A 13,955-nucleotide genomic window follows, 5' to 3' on the forward strand; every position below is an offset into this window, starting at 1 on the left:
TGCATAACATAGCACATGGCAAACATATGTATCCCCAGTACTTTCAATAGCTGCAGAAATAATATTTGTTGAAAAAGTATTGAAGTTAGAAGATTGTTAACGTATATATTCATTAAATATATGTTTAGAAAAATCCATGTCTCTAAGATTTGGTTCCATAGATCTTGGAGTTATTCATTGTTGACATCTGTCAAGGAAGCTTTGCTGCTTTAATGGAGTAATTCAGTTCAAAATTGGCAGTGTGAAATTCTTACCTAAACTCAGTGGAAGCACCCAGGGAGCTGCAGTGCTTAAACACTGCCTGGCATATGCCTCCCATCTGTGAATAACTGATTTTTTCCTACACTTCATGTAAAGTGCTGTGTGACTGGCCATTCAATACTCTTCTGCCCTCTTCCAATCAGATTGATTCTCCTAAGCTCCTATCTTATAGAAATTTAGGTACCCTTGTGTTTAAATTCTTTTGAGAAATTTTGTCATAAGCGATGAAATATGAGAAAAAATAATAACATATGAATTTCAGATTTGAATTAACATTAGGCATCCTAATCAATATCTGCTTTTCAATGGATTTTTTAAATGAATTATAAAATCTTAGAGGAGAAGAGTTTGTGAAAGATTGAAATTGTTACTTGAATTTTTGAAAGAACTCTTATCAAACCCTCTGGCCATGATATTCTCTTTATAAAAAGGTGTTTGAACTGCTGAATAATTTCTTTAGTAGTTTTAGAATGATTCAAGTTTTATGCTTCCTTAATCAGTTTTTGAAGGTTAAATGTTTTTCAAGGAATTTGTCCATTTTTTAAATCTCTGCTATGTTTGTAATTATGTATCTTTTTTCATTTCTAATATTTTTTAGTGTCTTCTCTCTTTCTTCTTAATCAATCTAGTCAATCTAGATTTGTCTGTTTTATAGAATAATTTTTTGACTTTGTCAATCCTCTGTATTTTATTTTTGCCTTCAATTTAATTAATATTTGCTCTTATCTTTAATATCACCTTTCTTTTGCTTTCTACAAGTTTATTCTCTTGTACTTTTTTCTTACTTCTTAAATTGGAGGTTTTACTTATAGATATTCAGGCTTTCTTTTGTAGTATAAGCAAGTGAAGACTAAATGTCCCACTTTGTAATGCTTTTGTTGCGTTCCACGTATTTGATATGTAGTATTTTGAAAATCATCTAATGGTAAATATTTCTTCATTTCCATTAGCATTTTTGTGCATTGTTTTATTCATGAATAATTCTGAAATGTATTTTTAAATTTCTGAACTGAAATTTAAAAATCATTTAATTTTTTGTTACTAATTTCGAATTGATTGTATTGTGTTTTGAAATGTGGTCTGTGTGATATCCAATCTTTGAAATTTGCTGACATTTGTTTCATAATGTAGTATGTGGTCAATTTTTAAAGTTTATAATGCACATTAGAAGAAAATGTTCTCTAATTGTTGCATGCAGGGTTCAATGTAAGTCCATTAAATCAAGTTTTAATTGTATTATTTAAATATTCTATTTCTTGGTTAATTTTTTTTTTTGTCTGCATGACCAATCAATGAGATGGATGTTAAAGTCTCACACTATGATAGTGGATTCCTTAATTTCTCCCTATAGTTCTACCAGATTTTGCTTTATACATTGTGAATTTACCTTATTTAGTAAATACAAGTTAAAAATTTTTATACTTACCTAGAGAATGTAATATTTGTCATTATGTAATCATCCACTTTATTCCTAATATTATTTTTTCACTTAAAATCTGTCTAGAATTCATATATATATCTGAGATTTTTTTTCTTAGTTTTGTCTAGTATATAGTTTTACAGCCTGTTACTTCCAATCTTGCTGTATTCTCACACACATCTCTTGAAACCCACGTCTTTGATTTTTCAGTTCTATCTTCTAACAATTGTTGTCTTTGGCTAGTAAGATCAATATATTACATTTATATTATGATTTGAATTTACCACCTTTTTTTGTGTTTTCTATTACACAGCTTTTGCTTTCTTTTTCTTTTTTCTTTCCTTTTTTTGGGGGAGGAGGAGACTGATTGAATTTTCTTCATTTGTTTGTTCCTTTCTTCATCTTTCTATCATCCTCTGTCCTTCCATTGGGTTTATAAGTTATGCATTCAATACCTGTTCTTTTAGCAGCTACCCTTGAAATTTTACTATGCATGTTTTAAAATCTAGCAAGTCTACAGGTAATTAGTGTCTTAATCATCTCCCAAATGGTGAAAGTTCCTTAGAACGTTTTAATTGGGATTAACCTCTTCTTACCTACATGAGATTGTTATTGAGTATCCTAGTTCTTTTTTTAACCCCACAGAGTAGACATTAATATTTTTATTATTTTACACAAACAATATTTGTTTAGATTTGATACATTTTGATCAGTTTCTTTTCTCACCATTCCTTCTTGTCTCTGTTATTTCTTCTGAGGTCATTCTGGAGTCAGATTCCTTTTTCTTGAAGTACAACCTTTAGAAGGTTTTTAAACTAGGGTATATAGGGGATATGTTTTCCCAATTTTTATTTTTCCTTCAACTTTTAATTTCTTGTGACAATTGTCTTAGTTGGAATATTTAGTCCAGTTATACTTAAGTAATTACTGATATATTTGGGTTTAAATCTATCATTTTGCTATACTAGCTTTTGATTTGCCTTATCTTTCCTAAGTTCTTTTTTTCCTCCTCTTTGTTTTCCTTTGGATAAATCAAGTATGTTTTATATTTTATTTTCTCCACTCTATTACTTTGTTAGTTGTACATACTTTTATTCTTTTAGTGGTTACCCTACAGAGTAATACACACACAGTTGACTGTTAGAGTCTACCTTTAATTAATACTGCCTACACTTTACAAGAACGTTACGGCTTTTAACTCCATTTACCCCCTTCTGTCTATTGACCTGTTTTTGTCATAAACTTAAATTCCACATATGTGTTAAATCCTAAAAGATAGTATTATTGTTGTTTTATTTTGAAACAACTTTATTGAGGCTCAATTGGCCTACAATAAACTGCACATATTTAATGTACAGTTTTGTCATTTTGACGTATGTATACATCCGTGAAACCATTGCCACAGTCAAGATCCAAGTTTTTCCATGAACTTTTCTAATCCCTTTCTCCCTCCCTCCTCACCTCTAGGCAACCATTGTTCTGCTTAGTTTGCGTTTTCTAGAAATTTATATAAATGTAAGCATACAGTATGTACATACGTTTCTGCTGTTAAATCTATCTGTTGGTTATTAATTTCAGTTATTATTTTTTAGTTTTAGATTTTCCAGTTAATGTAAAAAAATAGATTCCAGTTCTTTGGTAAAATCCATAATCTTTTAATCTATTTTCTTGAACATATTAATTATAGTTATTTTGACTTTTCTGTCTTAGAACTCCAATATATGCATCACCAATGAGTCTACTACATTATCTATTTCTTTCTCTTGGTTTTCAGTGATACTTTTTGTCTTGTTTCCTTGTGTGACTATTTTTCTTAATTGACTTTCAGAGATAATATGGGGAGAACTGTAGAGGTTCATGATGATATGATCTTCCCTAGGGAAAATTTAATTTTCTTCTGGCATGTAGATAGGGACTCAGTTTCGGGGTTTGTTTGGATTGATCTGTTTCTGTTGTGTCCTTGCTCATGTAATAGAGCCTTCATGGACCACGCCGGAAAGCCTGGACTTTGCTCAAGGATCTTCTACTTTGGTATAGCCTGAATTCCAATTTTTGTTTACTCAGCATCATGAGACTGCTAAAAGCTACACTTAGGTTTTTTTCTCTTATTAGCTATTCTTTGCTCCGTCTTACCTCTCACCTACATAGTTTAGTTATCAACAAATGCTCCATGGGAAATTGTGCTAGAAATTTGGGCTCACTTTCTGAGTTTCCCTTTTGCTGGGATTTTGGTCCCTGGTATCCCGTTTGTATTTGCAGTCCTGAATTTCAATTTTTGTCTCTCTGACTCAGTGAGACTGCCTCAAACTCTAGGCCACAATTTTCCATTTGGTCCCTATGTCTCACACTGAAAATCAGTACATCTCAGAGGAAAGAGCAGCAATAAACAGGAGCTCATTTAACTGTGTTTTTCTTCTGTCAGGGATCTGGGGCCCTCAAGTCTTGGCTGCTTTGTTTGCTGTTAGATACCTTCAAACAGCAACCTTCATTATGACGGAGACTTTCATTAGCTGTGGAATTCTCCATCGACAGTTATTTCCTCTCAGTACTTTGCAGCACTGTTTCATGACATTCATTGTTACCACTGGAAAGTCTTCTGTCAGTATAGTTGTTGTTACTTTGAAGTAATCTGTCTTCACTCTCCGATTTTAAAATCTTCTCTTTGTCTTTTGACATAAGTGCGCCTTGCAATTACTCCAGCTTACTTCTTGGAGAGAATTTCGTGGCTTCAATGCTGAAAGGAGGAAATCAGGCAGAGCCTGGGTTCTCCCTGAGTTGAAGAGACACAGTTGGGTGTGTGGGCAGGCCAAGACAGCTGGATTTCACAGGGCAGAGTACTGGAGAGGAGAGAGGGGCACAGAGCAGTAACTCCAGAGATCTGCAGATGTCACTGGAGTAACGATCAGCACAGGCATGTGAGGAAACCACCCAAGGCCGGGAAAGAACCACTCAAAAGGAGCAGGGGTCAAATCTTTGATGTTCACACAGGACTGGGAATAGCTTGTGTCTCCACAAGTCAGAGAGGCAAAATCTTGCAATTTATAGTCTGTCAGGTAGAGTACTCAGAAGGATAGTAGAGGGGGAAATTAGCCCTTGATTAAAGGCTTCCAACCGTAGACCCTTTGGAGGATCCTGATTACTGTGGAGACTCAGCTTTAGTTCCTCTAATTTGAAGTATCCCCAGACTTAGTTTTATTTCATTTCCTTGGTACTCTTATGGGCCTTTGGCCCTAAAGTAACCCTAGATTTTAAATTTGCTCACTAGTACCCTTTCATTTTTAGCCTACTATTCTACTTGCTTCCTACCCCCTTTGCGATGCATGAAAATGTACATTTGCTGTGTTTTCATAATTGCATTTATATTATATTTACATTATGTTATCTGTACAGTACATAATACTGGCCAGGCATATAGTAGGTGCTCAACAAATGTGTAGTAAATGAATATTTTTGTTATGAAAATATTATCAACCAAATTAAGAATTTTCCACATGAGCTACTATCATAAGCATCAAAATCTACTTTTTGCCTTTTAGTATGCCTTGTAATTTTTTCCTGATAGGTGGACATGACGAACTGGGTAAAAGGAACTGCTGTAAATAGCTCTTTAGTAATATGGTGGTAAGGTGTGGGGAGAGGGCAAGCATTCCACCGTCCTATGATTAGGTCTCAGTCTTTTAGTGAGCCCATGCCTCTGGACTGTGAAGTTCGCAAGTGCTTCTTAGTTCCCCTAGCTCCCCTTTAGGTGGGAGAGGATGGCTAGAGGGGGCTGGAGTTGGGTGTTTCCTTTCCCCAGGTCAGTGAGGCTCTGATAGAACCTCAGCAAGTTAGGTCTGGTGAAGTAACTTCTCCTGCAGGCAGGTCTTTTTAAGAAGAATAGAATGTTCTGGTACATTTCATGATGGTTCCTTTTCCTTTCCCCCTGCTGGAAGCACTAGGGGATTTTACTGCAGCGTTTATCGTGAGAATTTGGTTGAGCATCTGGAGGTATAATTCACACAATCATGGGGGCCCTCCTATGGCTGGGTGCCTGGAGTTTTTAACTTTCAGACTTGTCTCCACTGAGCCTCCAGCAATTTGTTAATAACAGTTCAAGTTTTCTGCCCCTGCGCTGTTTTCCCAGGCAGTTTTCTCTTGTGAGTTTCTACTCCAGTAAGCCGTGACTCCCTGTCTCCGTCTGTCTTTCTCTCCAGTCTTGAGGGCAGTGGTTTGCACTGTGTCCTCGTCTTGGTTACAGATCTTAAAGGAGTTGTTGGTTTTTCAATTTGTTCAGCTTTATCCTTGGTGTTAGGACATAGTGGCGACTTTCAAGCTCCTGATATGTGGAACTGGAAACCCCATTATGAATTTTTAATATCTTTATTTAGTATATCTGTAAATGGAATAGCAGAAGAAAATAGCAAGTTTGCAAGTACAAGAAACCGGTTAAGTACAGCAAGTACAAGAAAGGGTTAGAGGACTTATGAAAAGCTGTGAACGAAAACAGTTCAGGATTGAAGAAGGGAGTGAAAGAGAGAGACTTGAATACAAAGATACCAAGAATAAGAATACTGGAAATGAGGGTGACATGGCAGAATTTCGTCCTCTGGCCTGGCTTTGCCTTCCCAGTATTTATGGTTGTGGGAGGACAAGATCCTTCTGTCGCTTCCATCCCACCTATGATCAGGTTGCTGATGTCCAAGGCTTGTGATTGATCAGGATTGCTTGAAATCATGGATCAGCCTGCAGGGGATTAGTTTTGACAATTTAACTCTTCCCTTTAGTTGGATTAATATAACCTAATTATAATTTAATATAATTAAATGCAGACCTACTTTAAAAGTGTAAGTATTATTGTTTTTCAAAACTGACATCAACATAATGGTGAAGATATGAAAATTTCATAATAGTAGTGATGATGTTAATTTTTAAGAGTAGGGAGCTGTGATTTCTATCCCATTGCCAATTTCAAAAAATTGTGATAATGACAACAACCTCTAACATTTTAGAAAATATTTTGTTTACTTTTACTTTTTTGATGGGTTCTGACCTTAAAAAAATGCTATTTAATATGATTCCACTTAGTACATATCTAGAAAATATAGAACAAATTGATTTCATTAAAATTATAGAATATTATATGTATGCATAAATTAAGTGTACTGCTAACTCGCATCTTGGCCTACAAGCCAAGATGTAATGTTAATTTAGAATTCTTTTTATTCAATGGCTAGTTTCTCCTTAAAAGGAAAAGTAATAGATAATAATAAATGAATTTCCATTTGGAATTGTGTTTTTTCCTCGTGAGCACTAATAAGCAATTTAAGTCAGTTAGTGTCAAGAATGGTCTAATGGAAATAGGCATATTATAATGGGAAAATATAATATTTGAACTTTATCAATAAAATGGAAAGTTTATTACTGTTTTTCCTGTAGAGAGTAATTTATATCAATGTGTGTTTGTTTAATAGATATACCCGTTATTAAAAATTTATTGTAATACATGTGCTTTTGAAATTGACATTCAGCTCTAGATCTAACATCGCTATCATTTTTGCTGGGTTTCTGACCGTGGCCTTGTTTTCCTTTCTTTCTAGAATCTCTTTTGAATTGCATGTTGTAATACATATTTTTAGTGTTATATGGGATTATATTTCAATTCTCAATATTTGATTTCCTGTCAAATTCAGTGAATAACAAACATTTTCTGTGTAAGCTCCTACTCCTAATAAGGGATGATAACCAGCTGTTCAGTTTTTAAATTCTCTCTATACACTGAAATAACGAGATTTGATCTGAATATTAATGGAATGGTGCCTTAGGGTGCACGTTTTATGGTCTTAGTATATAAAGCCATGTTTGTACAACTAAAACATCCTTTCTCCCTAATGATATTCCAGTGTGTTTTGTGAGATAATTTTCTTTAATGATGTCCCATCCATAGAATAATTCTCTTATTTTAGTTTTTTTTTTTAATTCTCTTGCCATTTTTCAACTAGTAAACCTTAAACAAATCACATCACGTTCTTATAAACTATAAATTTACACAAATAATAGTCTGATTGGAAGTGAAGTTCAGTTCATTTTCAAGTGCTCTGATCCAGTTTTATTTTATCTTTTATTCTCTTATTCTAGGCAGAAGAAATAGGGCTTACATTTATTGTCAAGTATTCTAATATTTAAAATGTTAAATGTTAACTTGGCCTTTAAAGAATATTGTCAATGTGTTACTTTAGGTTCCTTTTGTATATTAGGCATACAATGACAGAAAATAAGGAGGAATACTTTTTCTTTTAATGGGTAAGGATAATTTCTTTTTTATTCTAACCAATAGTCTTTTGAGTTAGCACACTTTGAGCTAATCTCTTACTGACAAAACAAATCCTACAATCCCTGAGTTGGTCAGGATCGTAAAAGTCCAACCCTGGGGTTGGCCCCGTGGCCAAGTGGTTAAGTTCATGTGCTCTGCTTCAGCCGCCCAGGGTTTCGCTGGTTTGGATCCTAGGCGCAGACATAGCACCACTCCTCAGGCCACGTTGAGGCGGCATCCCACATGCCACAACTAGAAGGACCCACAACTAAAATACACAACTATCTACTGGGGGAATTTGGGGAGAAAAAGCAGGGGAAAAAAAAAAGTCGAACCCTTTAAACTATACCTGGCCATACCTCCTTGTCTGCTCCGAAGGGAACTTACTACTCACTGAAAGAGTCCATCCCACGAGCTCTTTCTGACTGTTACTCTAGTATATGAAATATTTAACCATGAAGATTACATCCTAGAGGAAGTCATCTCTGACCTGCATCTTAAGGCCCACAGGGAATACAGGAGGACTCACAGGAAGAGTATAGGTGAGCAGAGAGTACAATATTGGTAATTTTTCAGATCATGTTTTTTATCTCTAAAGTTTAAAGAAGTCCCAGGGTCCTGAAAACTAGTCCTTCAGTCTGTATTTACTTGTCCTCCCCTTCTCCTAATGCTGCTTGGCATGATGGTCTTCTGCCACTTCTTCAGCACTGTGATGTCTAAGAGAGTTGCTTCATAACCTCAGGAATTTCCTGGATGAAATCTGAAACTGGCCACTGTACAATGAGGGGCAAGGAGAGACCAAAGAAAGAGGCAGACCACTCCCGATTGCTAGGTGGCCGTGTTAATAAGCAAAGGAACTTGCATACAAGGATTATCTTGGGCAGACACAAGTTGAATAGATCTCCAAGCCTCCAGTTCAGTCACGTATACCATCCAGATGGTCTCAACAACACATTGCTCCCAAAGCCTGTGTTGTTGAGTACAGCTCCCACTGTGGGAATGGTAGGCAGAATGTACATTCCAAGGCCAGGGGAGGGTGTGAGGAGCCTCCTATTGCCTGGGTGCAGCTTATGAGGCAGCTGGTGGTCATGTCCTCTTGATGACTTCCTTCAACAGATGTCTTGGATCCTACCCAGGTCATTGTGTTCCCAGTGAAGGTGAGTGGCTGTCCTACTGGCCTTAATCTCTTGCGACCAGCTCAGTCTCCTTACCTGACTTCCAAGGTCATGACCCTTAATACTTTGGCCTTCACTAGTGTCCATGGAATCAAACCTAAATGAGGTTCTGTCACTTTAGAGACCTAAATCTTTGTATCCTCTCTGAAACTAGAAGCCCTCAATCTATCTATCTATCTAGCCCTGCTTTAACAACTTCCCAGGAGTAGGGCTACCCCCATCTCTTATGTGGAAGCACAAACACTTCTGTTTTTCTTCTGAGATTGTTTAGTTTATTTCTTTGTTCAAGGCCTCCTTGTGAGAACCACTCCTGAAGAAAAGAGGCCCAGAACTCACAATAAAAATCTGGCTGTGAGGTAGAAAAGAAATGTTCCTTTCCATTCTTTTCCTGATGAGAACACAGCAGCAAAGAAGCCAAGAAATCAAGCAGTTTCTCTGTAATACTCTTACACTTTTCTACCTCTATCTTTTACAATATATGTGGGCTCATCATATATTTTTTAATATGCTTTAAGGTCATTAATCTTGTTAGAATTTTTTGACATCTTAGTAGTCCTAAACCGACTGTATTTCCAGGAAAGAGTCTGAGGTTTTAGGCCATTTCTGTTGACTTTAACCAACATTCATAACAGTCACTCCCTGTGTCCCCCAACTCTCATCTCCAATACATGTGTAGGCCTGTGTACCACCTTAATGCTTCTGGTTATTTTAAAATTTATTTTCCAATTACGTTCACCATATCAAAGGTGATTGTCCATATAGTCCAAGACAGATTTTGTTAATAACTTACACTCAGATTTACAAATATATCTATGATTCAAATAAAAGTCAGTTATGACCTTGTCAGAAATGTACCCCTCTTAGTGATGTTTTTTGCTTCTGTTGACCTATCAGGACTGTTTTCACTTAGTTTTCTCCTGAAACTCCTCTAAAGGAAAGTGTTAGAATGAATTCAGAATTCTGAATTCTGTGACCTATAGGAAAGTTGGCATATAATTTATTGTCCAAACCAGTCGACTTAAGAAACGAAGGGTGCACTATTAATAATTATGCCAGGGTAGCAGTTATAAGCCACTACTGTCATAGGCAAGCCAAATGTATGATGACACTCCAGAGCACAGACAGCACATTTTCCTGTGACGTCCTCAGGTTACTCTGAAGTTCTTGGTTTGATTAGATTGCATGGGAAGTCATTTATGAGAGCAGTCCACTGATGGCAGTCTATGTATATGTGTTTTTAGCATTAGGATGGAAACTCAAGGAGCTCACCTTGAAGAAGCTTATGGGAAATTTTTGTAATGTGATTTGACTCAACATTTGGGTCATACAAGTATTGGCGTTAATATATTGCAGCACTGTTATAGTGTGTTTCAAGTGAATATCAAGCTGTGTTAACCTGCCATTGTGTTCTAATGACTCTAATGACTGAAATTAGTGCCAGACAATAAGCTTGGCAATGACAGCATAAATGGTACTGTCATGTTACACTTTTTACTAACTTTGTATTATTTCAGCCAGTGTATAGTTAATCCATCTGTTTTATTTGCAAAGCACTCTTAAATCGTCAGCATTATTATTTGACTTTTAAAGTACATCCGTTAGTGATTTTTTTGACATGTGCATATGTTAAGAAGAAAATTCACATTTAAATTTTCAAGGAACTCTAATTGCTGGTCTTTGCAGTTGTTCAATATAAACTGCTGAATTAAATAAATAGGTCTTGGTTTGAAGCTGAAAGGACTTGCAGCAAAGGGGACCTTGAACAAAGACAGCCCATGAGTCTAAAATAAGGTCACATTTTCATTAGATACCCAAAAGATGATTGACTTCGAACCTCTTCCTGCCTTGCTAACAGCTCTATCTCCAACACCTAAAACCAAGGCTGGGATGCAATAAGCCCACATTAAATATTCAATGAATGAATAATATTCTTTAAGTTCACTTTAAGATATTTGTGGCATGTGTTTTTTACTCTCAAGCATTCTATGCTTAATATCTATTTATAATATTCCTGTCAATGTATTGTGTGGAGACTTACAAATCCCTGACTTTCCATAATTATTGATTCAATTAGTCAACATGTTCTATAAAGTTATTTTCAGTGCTAGTATTGTTTGCTTCGTAGAAAGTTTTGCACATTCTTCTGTTATAATTCACATTCCCCCAACTTTCAGATTGCCCTTTGTTTGTCTGGCCAGATGATGGAACCAGATCTCCCTTTTTGGCTCCATTTAAAGTTTAGCTAGGGTAATGTTTCTGGTAACCTGATTTCCAAATGAAATCTAAAGTCCTATTTTTAATAAAAGTGAGGTACAAGGGAAAGTTTAGTAGTTAAATCTTAAAAGATTATTTCTTCCTATGCTCAGTAACCTACATGAGAGCTACTGTCTATCCCTAGAGAGATAATTTCCAGGTGGAAATATATATATATTTTTCATAACTTTGACGTATTGTGAATGAAAAGGGAATATTTTCTCTACTGAGAAATTCAACTGTAAGATTTCAGGCCTAGCCTATTTTAATCGTAGTTCCTATATGTGTATCATCTCCCTTATCATTATTTAGATATATTTTCTCAGGAATAGAGATCCGTATAATCGACAAAGTTTACCTTAGGAGAATCCAGGGTGACATATGTTTATTTTTTTCTTTCTCACATGGTTTGTCATCTTCCTCACCTTTAAGGATACTAATGCCTTCATTTCTCTTCTCTATCATAAATCAAAACATTTCTCTGGAATAATTCTGGTATTAGTAATTTTTACTTTAGTGTTCATCTTAATATGTTTTTACTCCTTGAAATATTTGCATTCTAACGTCCTTTCCAATTTTAGCATTTATCTTTGTAAGTGAAATTTTAGGCATCAGGGTGGGAATTATGTTGTGCTGGAGCCACATCAAGCTCCATAACACACATACACACACTCCCCTTGCCAACACACACATTTGTGCCCACGCCTGTACATGGTTATCTAAGAGTAAGGTTAAGTCGTCTGTCTCTTATGACAGATGGATCAGTTGGATCTTTGTATAAGTGAGGTCTACCTTGGTTTTATTGCCTGGCCACTGTTGGGAATGGGTCCATGGAAGCAAAGGGAATTATATGGAATTTATGCAATGTCTTTACCATTCACTTTAAGTAGTTTCAGTATAAATGAACCAAAACATGTTTGTGAAGTAGAAAATAGCAGGTAGTAGTGCTCTAATTGACTTCGTTTTTACCCCAGCATAGTGAATGATCTCTGTGTACCAGAATCTCATGTTAGTGTTATTTGCTCTAGAATGATACAGGGGTTATCTTGGACTTCATCCGTGATCACACATTTATAAAATAGCAGAAAGGACCTTATATAGTGATCTCACTCATAATCCAGTCCTATGGCAAAGACTTCAGAATATAGTGAGATAATAGAGATTCACTAAAATAAAGCAAAGATGTATAAAGTTGGAATTACGATATACACTGATTTCTAATAATATTTATATTGCAGGTCAATTGCTCCGGTTAAAGATGTTTCGAGAGGATCATGGGTCATGGATGACAATGTTCTTCAGCACAATTCTCTTTCTCTTCATATTTTCTCACATATACAACACGATTCTTCTAATGGATGGGAACATGGGGTAGGTTGTCTTTCCACTTTCTACTGTGGTGAGTGTTATGTTCAAAACTTGTAAGAATTCAAAGAGAATATTTTATTTTGTAGCAGCCTAAATCTCCTTCGTAAATATTCTACCCTAAGTAGGGTTAATTTTGCATTGTTTTTCCTTAAGACATTTCGAGTCTTTTCTCCAAGAAGCTTATGGCATTGTACGATACTTATATTGTGTTCCTTATTCTTTAGGACTTCTCTGTGGAATAGTGTGAGGGAATACTAATTCCATTATAGTGACAGAGAGAATGAAATTCAGGAAAGCTTGCTGACTTGTTTACACTCACATGACTAGTAAAGCTGGGCTGAGAATGTCTCCAGGTTTGCAGTTCCATTTCTCTGCAATGCCTCACTAAATAAAAGTGCTTGATACTGGTAGCATTTTTCTTTTTTTAACTCTCTTGACATATCCAACAGAGAGACCTTTGTTATAAATGGGTCATTTTAGAAGTGGGCCACCCTGGATTAAATCCAGGGTTGTGATCTATACTTATCAAATCACTGATCAAATCACCATGGCATGAAGATGTGCTAACAAGTAGACTGTAGATTTTTTTTAACTTTCTCTAGTTCTTGGTTTGTTCTTAGTAAGTTTTAAAGGCAGCGTATAAGGAGAATGGCTTAGCCTACATCGTTAAGAATTCGATTAGTGACAATAATAAACCACGTTAGGTATCTGTTGTGCACTGAAATACTTCCTAAGGAAGGTTTTGATCTATGCTCCCCAATAGATTGGAAAGCTGAGTAATACCCTTTTCTTCTAAATATGGGCTAGGCAAGATCATTGGCCAGTTCCGTAGTGCAGTTGTCTTGATGTTGTGTATAGATTTTGACCACCACTGTTTAATTCTGAGAGGGATGGCTCAATTAAAATTTTATTGTTTTTCCCCCACCATTAAAGGAGATGAATAGTAAAGGGAAAGCAGGTATTTCACAAGGTTTGTACTTTAGTCCACACTAACAGTGGTAAATTCACGAATGTGATTTTAAATCAAATGTTCAGGCTTTAGGAAGTTATTAAAATGCTTTGTCTGTGATTGTTCCTTGGGCTTTGAATGATGCCATAAATACCAGGTCAATTTTTAAATGGTGAAGTTACAGACTCTAGCCTCTGGCTAGTCCGAATAAGCCTCAGCCTTAGAGCAGTGCCTGTAACA

General features: G+C 35.8%; 1 protein-coding gene across 13 annotated transcripts in view; it reads left to right on the forward strand.

Annotated features, from left to right (window-relative positions):
- The window catches only part of TMEM117 (transmembrane protein 117), a 432,585-nt gene that overhangs the window by 75,002 nt on the left and 343,628 nt on the right, over window positions 1–13,955 (forward strand). For 11 of the 13 annotated variants that reach the window (XM_070271274.1, XM_023643408.2, XM_070271272.1 and 8 more), the window contains one exon: window positions 12,637–12,769. The exons of 1 other annotated variant lie outside the window; for it this stretch is intronic. In XM_070271274.1, coding sequence (XP_070127375.1) covers window positions 12,637–12,769 — 133 coding nt within the window. Of the gene's footprint in view, window positions 1–12,636; window positions 12,798–13,955 lie in introns of all 13 variants that reach the window. One more of the 13 variants, XM_023643411.2, reaches the window with a different exon arrangement.

This window comes from Equus caballus, chromosome 6 (genome assembly GCF_041296265.1).
Source record: "Equus caballus isolate H_3958 breed thoroughbred chromosome 6, TB-T2T, whole genome shotgun sequence".
Taxonomy (NCBI): domain Eukaryota; kingdom Metazoa; phylum Chordata; class Mammalia; order Perissodactyla; family Equidae; genus Equus; species Equus caballus.